Here is a 9,173-nt window from a genome sequence, read left to right on the forward strand (position 1 = left end):
ATGACTTGTTCATGGAACTCTTTGTTTGCATCATGATGTTATTCTAAATAAATCGCTGGTCATATATCATTGTGATGATTCATAAGAGCAGCAAAAGTATTGATAGATGATCACATTTCACAGATCATATCTATAGAGATATCAGGTCAATAATATCGATATTTATATTAGAGAACATGATGTTAGATAGACCCACCTTGAGATATTGTTGGGATTATTATTTATGATATGCCATCAGTTGTTATCTCAGATTGTGTACCTGTAAGATCCTTAGACCTAGATTGTAATTAATTCCTAAAATGTGTAGTAACATACTTTGAGGTTGTCAAATGTTATTCTATAATTGGGTAGTCATAAAGGTAGTTTTCGGATTTGTCAGGAAGCATTTCACGGGGTGTGAGCGATTAAGATAGAATTTGTCCCTCCTTGATAACGGGAGAGATATCTCTGGTCGTCTCGAGGTAGTTAGATTGGGAAGTGTATGGTCATGCCAATATGATTAAAGAGTTAATCACGATGGATCCACTACTTGATCGAGTGAATAGTCGAACTATCACAAGGGTGACACCTATCTCGTCTTGAGCTTGTCTGGTATCGTGAGGCAAAGGGATCGGTGCATGTGTATATCAAGATTTAGTCGATATAATTTTTGTGTATACTCGGGAGTTAACATGTCCTGCTAGGGACAACTATTGACTTCAGTTTGAAAAATGTTTCTAAGTCATAGCTGTTTGTACATAAAAACCTAACGGGTCACACACTTAATGAGTTAGAACAAAATATACGAATTGGACTCATATATGGGTTTGATTAGATTATGATCGTTAAGAAAGTCCTTTGTTATTTGTAAGGCACTAAAAACTACATGCTCATATTTAGAAAATCCGATGACCTCAAAGTTATTAGTTATTCTGATGTAGACTTTGTAGGGTGTGTGGATACTAAGAAATCTACGTCGAGTTATATCTTCACCCTCGCCGAAGCAGCTATCTCGTGGAAAAGCTAAAACAAATACTTGCGGTATCATCAATGATGCAATCTGAGTTTGTAGCATGTTATGAGGCTACCGGGAAGGCTGTATAGCTAAAGAACTTTATCCCGGAATTAAGAATGATCGATAGTATTTTAAAGCCACTTACATTATACTGAGGTAATCAACCTACAGTGTTCTATACGACTAACAACAGGTCATGTAGTGTTGCCAAATACATTGACAATAAGTACGATATTGTGAAAGGTAGAATCCATGATCAAATAATAAGTATCAATCATATAAGTACTAAATCAATGCTTGCGGATCCGCTCACTAAAACCTTACCACCCTCATATCTTTCATGATTATATTGCCGGCATATGGTTATTGGAAAGCCCATGATTCTGAATTTAGAGAACCATTAAGCAAACCAACTCCCATTAAATATAACGAATTTCTATTTTGAGATGAAGTGATACACTATAGGTATTTGAGATTTAATGGTATTTAATTAGCCGTTGTAATAATATTATATATATAAATGGATCGTTCAAAGGCAGTCGTCGTGACCGACAGATCTGTCCAGAAAAGAAATGCTAATACAAGATGAGGAAAAGCCGGATCACAACCCTTGTCGCGTGCGCGCGCGAACACCGGTTCAAACCCGCTGCTGCCGCTTCTGGCGCACGTCGTAATCCACAGGCAATTAGGAGAAGCGTAGACTTTAATTACTGGTTCGAATGATTAATTGGTTCGCAACTAGTGCTTTCAGAATCTCCGAAATGCGCAGGCGTAGGTCACTGTGACCAACAGGTTCATTTCCTATATCTTTTTGTTGGAAAGTGCTGCTGTACAAATACAAATATATACATATGCTTTTGTCTCCTGATAGCACCTGTCGCCTCTTGATAGCATTTGTCTCTCGATCCAATTCCAACGTACGCCCCCGTCGGAGAGGAACTTCGACTGATCTTGATTATTATAACTGTTTATTTATATTGATATTTGTGTCAAAAAATCATAAGATCGGTGGAAATAACCTGTGTGTCGACACCTATATGGAGTTGTAATTCCCGCCTACAACCCCACGCCGACGTGTCTTCTTTACTCCCTGCGCTGACCGCGTAATCCTACGCGCTGCCATATATGACCTCGTCCTCCACTCCTCCCCCGTGCTCTGCTCGCTCCACAGCCCCCCGCCCGCGCATACGCGATCCCACGTCCGTGCGGTTGCACTACTACATCCTTGCCTCCTCCTCCTCGTGCCCGTCCTCTCGTGTAGGCGCCGATGGCCGTGCAGGCGCAGTACCTCGCCCACGCCTTCCCCCATGACTCCCGGAATGGGATCACTACTACATCCTTGCCTCCTCCTCCTCGTGCCCGTCCTCTCGTGTAGGCGCCGATGGCCGTGCAGGCGCAGTACCTCGTCCACGCCTTCCCCCATGACTCCCGGAATGGGATCCCCTGACGTTACGTCAGAGAGCAGTCCAATCAATTTTGGACGTCCGATCTGGAACCGACAGATCAGATGGTCTGCTACAGTACCACGGTAAACAGTAAAATGTATACAGTAACATGTGAACAGTAGCTAAAAATACTGTTTGGTACTGTAGCTACGTCAGAGAACTGTAGCGCCAGACACAAATTACTGTGCTCCTCTGACGTAAAACGAGCTACGTCAGAGGAACCTTTTCCATGACTCCCGCGTCATCAGGTTCGTCTATCCGTCCTCCCCTCTCTCTGTCCCTCACTCACGCGCGCTGCGCTCCCTCCCTTCCCCTCCTATTTATGCGCCTTCCATGAAACGTCTCGATTCATCACTTGTGTGTGTGTCTCACAGGCCAGCGCTGGACAACGCGACGAGCGCGTCGGTGTTCCTCCGCGAGTCAGCGGCGGGCGGCCACCTGCTGGCTGCCGCTGCGAAGGCGGTGGACGGCAACACGGTGTTCAGCGATCCGCGCAGCGACCTCACCTGCAACAACAACAACCACGATAGCGGTTGCTTAGTGCCAAGGAAACGCGCGCGGGTGGGTGACTCCAACATGGTGGGCGCGGGCTTGATCATGGAAGGGCACCGCGCGCTGCTGCCGCCGATGCCGGTGCCGCAGGCGTTCGCGCCTGCGGGGGACGTGCGGCGCAGGGTCCTCTGCTCTGGCGCCGCGTCCACCAGTGGACGCCCGGCCACCGCCGCGCCGGTCTCGCACGGCCTCGTCTCGCATCTCTGCCGCCATAGCGTCGAGATTGACGCGCTCGTCCGCATCGAGGTTCGTTGGCCTCTCCTCTGCAAGAACAACGTGCCGCTACTCTGTTTAGTGGTGTGGTGAGCGGCATTTGATACGGTCTGGTTTGGATTGGATTCTCCGCGCAGAACGACAGGCTGCGGGCTGGGCTGGCGGAGGCGCAACGCCGGCACATCAGAGCAGTGGTGTCGGCGGTGGAGCGAGCGGCCGCGCGGCGTCTGCGCGACGCGGAGGCGGAGCTGGAGCGCGCCTTGTGGCGCAACGCGGAGCTCGACGAGAAGCTCCGCCAGATGGGCGCCGAGGGGCAGGCGTGGCACGGAATCGCCAAGAACCACGAGGCCGTCGCCGCCGGCCTTCGCGCCACGATCGATCAGCTCCTTCAGTCGCCATGCGCCGGCGCCGGGGCGATCCCCGACGGTGAGGGCGCCGCTGAGGACGCGCAGTCGTGCTGCTTCGAGCAGGACGGTACCGCCGACGGAGGCGAGGTGCCTGGTGGACGGGCCGGGACTAGGGCGTGCAAGGCGTGCGGCGAGGCGGAGGCGTGCGTGCTGCTGCTGCCGTGCCGGCACCTGTGCCTGTGCGGCGGGTGCGAGGCGGCCGTGGACGCGTGCCCCGTGTGCGCGGCCACCAAGAACGCCTCGCTCCATGTCCTCCTCTCCTGACCCGACGTGTTGCATCGCTTCACGAATGCATCAGCAAACGAGAATTGGAGGGTAAGCTACTATAGAGGAGATTGGCAAAAGGCAATGGCCGGTGCAATCAGATGGAGTGGCGCTTGGGAATTGATCCAGCAAATGCCATGACCGGTGAAAGCTTGGTTTGTTTGTCCCCCTTTGGGTTCTTGCCTTGTTGGCCATCAGCACGAGAGGACGTCGACGGTACTGGTTCTACCGGAAAAGACCCGTGGAAAGTAAAAGCAACGTGCGTCGTCCCCCTAGGGGCGACTCGGGGCGCTTGTCTCCGCCACCTAGCGCGTCCCGCTCGGCTGCCGCCGCCAATGGTGTCCTATTCGATGGCGGTGGTCACCCCCTCCTTTCTCCCTTCCTCTTCTTTTTTTTCTGTCTCCTCTTCTTTTTTTCTAACCAGTTCTCTCCGTCGTTTGCGTCAAGCCGAGCCTGTGGCGCTCACGTGGGATCTCCCTAGCCAGGCTGATTCGGGTCTCCTGTTGGCCGAATCTGTCCCCTGGTGACCTGCACACTGTCAATCCGCTCCTCTCGTGGTCTGGCCAGTGGGTGGTCATTGTGGGTTGGCGCCTGGCCTCCCTGTGTCATGCTCCGTGGCGCTAGATTTTGCACTGCTGTCGTCGTGGCTGCCTATCGTCATTGTGGCTGGGTCTTGGGCGATTGTGATGGCAGCACACGTGCTAGTGGTCGTGCGTGGCCGATGTGACAGGGGTTTGGGTGGGCTACCTCCTGGCCGCTCCCCCTCCCCTGTGGTCTCGACGGTCCTGCGCGCGTGTTGGTGGTCGTGCGCGGCTCGCTTGGTAGGGGCTTGGGCGGTTCTGCCTCCTGGCTGCCCTCCTCTCGTGGTTTCTGCCTCTTGGTTCATCGGCAGGCATCTTCCCGCTCTGGCGTTGTTGTGGGCGCCTAGCGTTGCGAGCTTCACGTTGGCTTCACAGGCTTGGCGGTTGTGGCGCACTGGTGGTCGTGCGTGGCCGGTGTGCTGGAGGCTTGGCGAGCTATTTCTTGAGGTTGAGCTGGTGGTTATCGTCGCCTGTGGCGACGGCAATGGTGGACTCCCGTGTGCTGTGTACCATGTGTTGCCATGGTGCTGATGTGTTTCTGCTGTTGTGTTGTGCTCACCGCCGTGGCTGTCGTGGGTGGGCGTCCGGTGTCAGCGGCACTGTGTCGTTTCTTAGCTCTTGGTATTTTGCTTTGCTCCTCCCCTTGCCTGGCGTCCTTCTCTTCTGCAGGTTGGGTTTGTAGGGAGCTTTGTGACGCTAGGATGGCCGTGGGTCGACGTGGTTTCGTGGAGGTGGCGTTCGGTGGTGCAGGCTTTATGCCGTTCCCGGCTCCTAGCTTTGTGTTGCTCCTCCCCTTGCCTAACCTCCTTATCTTTTACAAGTTGTGTTCGTGGGAAGCTTCGTGACACTTAGCTATCCGTGGGACGGTGTGGTTGTGTTGAGGTGGTGTGGCTGCTTTGGTCTTTGCCTTTGTGCGGGTTGCCCGTGCTCAAGGGGCAGGTTGTGGGAGCCGCTGGTGAAAGCTTTATCTGGTTTCTGGTCGGCATCGATGATAACGACGCCCTTGGGTGTCGTTCTCCTCCTTGGAGGCGTTGTCATAGCATCTTTCCACTTTTCTCCCTTAGAGTTTTTGGGTGAAAACCTGGTTCGGGTATTCGGACGAGCGACAGTGACATCTCGACGTCATATCCTCCTTGAAGGCGTCGCTCTAGAGATCCATTTCTCATGTTGCGGTGATCGTCAGCTTGGTGGCGGCTTGGTTAGGTTCGGTTTGAACCGCTGGTTTCTTCTGTAGGTTTACTCTTACACCCTCGATTCGTGGCGACATCTGGTTTGGCACTTCTCGATAGCAGTTTGTTCTGATGCGCACTCCTCCAAAGCGACGCACTGCTGGCTCATGTATCAGAGTGGTGACGTGGGAGCGGGGCTCTGCCAACCGAGTTGTGTTGTGGCGGTGTGGGAGTAGGGTTCCATCGGCCAAGTTGCGGTGGTGTGGAAGTAGAGCTCCATCGATCGAGTTATGAGAGTGGTTGGGTTAGTTAGCGCGTGAGTTGAGTTGGGTTAACTTAACTGTTATCTGGTTATATTTTTGGTTTAGGCGTTGTTTTTGTCTTGATGTTGTGGGGTCATCTACCGATTTTTTTAAAACCGTGCAGCTATAAAATATTTGAGTCCGATTTCTTTTATAAACTGAATTAATTCTCTTATTCTATAAAAATATTGATAATACTCTTACCGTTCTTTCGGGATAAAAAGAAAGTAAAAGCAACGTAAAGAAAACGAGAGCTTAAGTGCCACTTGCCGAAACGTATCACGTATGGAACATGCGTAGTATGTCAACCTCTAAAGAATTGAGCTGTAGTGCAATGCTGCCAAACCACAACTTGTGCAAATCACCATCGATCCTGGATCCTGACGAGAAGAAGCTACTAGTCATGGAGCCCAGCAAGAAAACGTTCGGTGGTGAGTTAAACCCACCGAGTTTGAATCCTAAGTGTCGCACGTCCCATCTAAATAACCTCTAATAAAAGCTAAGGAAGGGGCCAGTGTTAAAAAATAGACAAAGAAGCTACGAGAACTGTAGCAAGTTGCAACAGCAAGCAAAGATTCGCTCCGATATGATCCTTCTTTTTGTAAATCTGGCTAGGAGTATCTCTTCGAGAGAATCTAGGATCTCTGTTGTCAAGTTTTTTTTTTTTGGTGAGACCAACTATTATGCAAAAATAGTTCAGAAAAGTAGCTAACATACTGGTTGAGGGGAGAGCGTCAGATTTCAGGAACGCAGTAAATGAAGTTCCTCCTCAAGATGCCAAGCCCCTGTCATTCGTTTCAACGTGCCATCTGCCATGCTTTGCGTTAGTGGTACTGTTACAAACACCAACGTACGTATGTCACACCATGCGGTAGCTGGTATCGTTTGCATGTGACTCGGTACTGTCGCTGATGTCTCTGCGGAACCCTTATAGGCCAAACACAGGTACGGTGCCTATTTATGTGCTGTGTGCCTGTTTGTATCAAACAATCATGTGAAAATCTGGCTCTGCTAGCTATGTGTATGTGATGTGAACGTGACAATGTCACACAAGCGTCTGCCGTGAGCTGAGCAGATCGTCGGTGATGCGCACATTGGGCCGGCAGAAAACGATGACCTGACCGAACCGAGGCAAATGGCGAACCTACCATGTGCACGCATGCGATGGCCATGCGTGAACGTCTAGGCGGTTTTGCGTTGCTGTTGTAGATTTAGTCCATCTGCCACAGAGGTGATTATGCATGGTCTGTTTAGTACTGTTTCACTTCAAGTTTTCTAGTTTTATTTAAAAACCGACGGTAGAACAGATCTGTCATAGAGTTAGAACTATCAGTAAAAATGTTTGGTTAATAGAATGACTTTTCATCTAAGAATAAGAGGTTTGTAAGAACTGTCAACGGTACCCTTGTGGTGTTACATATATATTATTTTTTATATAAGTATTTTTAATTTTTTGTTATACTAAGGGTCTGTTTGTTTGAGTTTCTGCTTTTGAGCTTTTCTGAAAAACTGTGTTTTTAGTTTGTCTGAAAAGCTGCTTTTGAAAATAGGTTGTTGGTTTCTACAATAAATTTTTAGCTTCTCAGCACATAGCTTCTCAGAAAAGCACATCTCAACGAGCTTCTCAGCTTTAGTTCATTTTCCTCAGAAACAGGCTTCTAGCTTTTTCAGAAGTTACTTCTCCAGAATCCCGTTTGTTCTGACTTCTGCTAGTAGTAGAAGCAGAAGCAAAAGCAGGAAACAAGCAGGACCTAAGATACGATGCATAGAATTTTTGCAAGTGTTTTTAACATAGAAAAATATTATATTTTCTGAATGTTACAATAATAAAATATAAGTGATCGTGAAATAAATCGATTATAAATATTACGCCGTTCATAACTCAAATATGTCGATTACCGGTTCATAGATACTTTGAGAAAGAGTTGCTATGATATCTCAAACAGCAGAATCAACGAGCCGAAAATCCCGGTGACACCGTAAGCAATGGCGCAGAAAGGGAGCGCTTCAGGCTCCTTGGCTGACAGTGCTGCTGTTCCCAGGCCATGAGCACTGCTCCATCATCAACCAAACATGGCAAGATTATCCATAGCTGTTACCAGATCGATCATGCTCACAAACAGTCACAGAGTAAAGTAGAAGGATGACCTAGAAGCAAACAAGATTACCTGGAAATGTCCCTATTCCTCTGGCGATCGGGTAGTTCAGACCAAGTTTATCCATAGCTGCTTGGACAAAATTCGCACCAGCGAGCCCGGTAAGAACAACCACTGCAGCGGTTAGTGAAGAGTTTACACCTGATCCACCAGCCAGAAAAGGCCATGAAATCGTTCACCAAGCAAAGATAGATGGCAGCAAGATCCATATTCAGCTTTTTTTAAGGAATCAAGTTAGTTGACTATAGGTTTAGGTAAAGTAATTGACCTACTGTTAACTAACTTGCCTGTGAATACAAGGGAGCTCATCATCATCATCATAAGTCATAACCCAGGATTTAACAGAAAAAATCCACACCTAACCCACTCTCCTCATCATATCTACTGCAGGAAAAATGAAAAATAATCATACCCTTTTCGCTCTTTAGTAGCTCTATGAAGTTGGTGGATCTACGAATCGGTAAAGCTCGAATGTTTGGTAGGGCTCCGTTCTCTCCCAAACAACCTCTAAGTTATTTGATAATGTGTAAGTGTCAGTACTAGATCGTCTAGTGGTTTTTAAAGGTACATCAGACTTTAGTGCACCGAACTCACCGGGCGCTCTAGGGAAAATCCCCCGTGAGATGCAAGCGCCAAGCCAGGGGCCCGAACGCTCACGGGCGTGCGGCACACCTGGGCGCACTACCGCCGCGCTGAATGTGCGTTCTCCGATACTCCGAGTGTAGCATCCCATACTCTATCTCTGGATGGAGCGAATAAAAACAAACCAGTCAAACGAGAGCATCTTGCAGATATGTGTGGACACTGGATGGCCATATTGTAGTTTCTCTGAATTAGTTTTTTTTTTAAGAATAACGTTTATGCCTTGCATCTCGATGTATACAACCCTTCTCTGAATTAGTTAAGCTAGAGTCCATCCATAGAGAAGATGACTAAAGACCAATTAACGCTAGCTAGGTTGTAGGGTAAGGAATTCATTGGCGGTGTCGTGAAGGCAGGGCTCTTCGGCGTGGCGGGCCGGTCATATGTTCAGTCAGGTTAGCACACACGGCAGATCGACCACCTTGTTTTGTCGCCACCAGTTTCTGGG

The 9,173-nt window shown here is 49.0% G+C and overlaps 1 protein-coding gene across 1 annotated transcript; it reads left to right on the forward strand.

The window, feature by feature from the left end:
* The first annotated feature begins 2,142 nt into the window (after nucleotides 1-2,142).
* Nucleotides 2,143-6,057, forward strand: LOC133922068 (probable BOI-related E3 ubiquitin-protein ligase 2). The gene is made up of 4 exons (XM_062367227.1): nucleotides 2,143-2,299; nucleotides 2,667-2,687; nucleotides 2,814-3,237; nucleotides 3,342-6,057. The coding sequence occupies exons 1-4, from the start codon at nucleotides 2,262-2,264 to the stop codon at nucleotides 3,873-3,875; spliced, it is 1,017 nt and encodes a 338-aa protein (XP_062223211.1). The 5' UTR covers nucleotides 2,143-2,261; the 3' UTR covers nucleotides 3,876-6,057.
* The last annotated feature ends 3,116 nt before the right edge of the window (nucleotides 6,058-9,173 follow it).

This window comes from Phragmites australis, chromosome 6 (assembly GCF_958298935.1).
Source record: "Phragmites australis chromosome 6, lpPhrAust1.1, whole genome shotgun sequence".
Lineage (NCBI taxonomy): Eukaryota > Viridiplantae > Streptophyta > Magnoliopsida > Poales > Poaceae > Phragmites > Phragmites australis.

Coding starts and splice junctions, on each gene's coding strand:
- LOC133922068 (XM_062367227.1), top strand. CDS start 2,262: ATGGCCGTGCAGGCGCAGTACCTCGCCCACGCCTTCCC. Junction 2,688..2,813: donor CATGACTCCCGCGTCATCAG/GTTCGTCTATCC, acceptor TGTGTCTCACAG/GCCAGCGCTGGACAACGCGA. Junction 3,238..3,341: donor ACGCGCTCGTCCGCATCGAG/GTTCGTTGGCCT, acceptor TTCTCCGCGCAG/AACGACAGGCTGCGGGCTGG.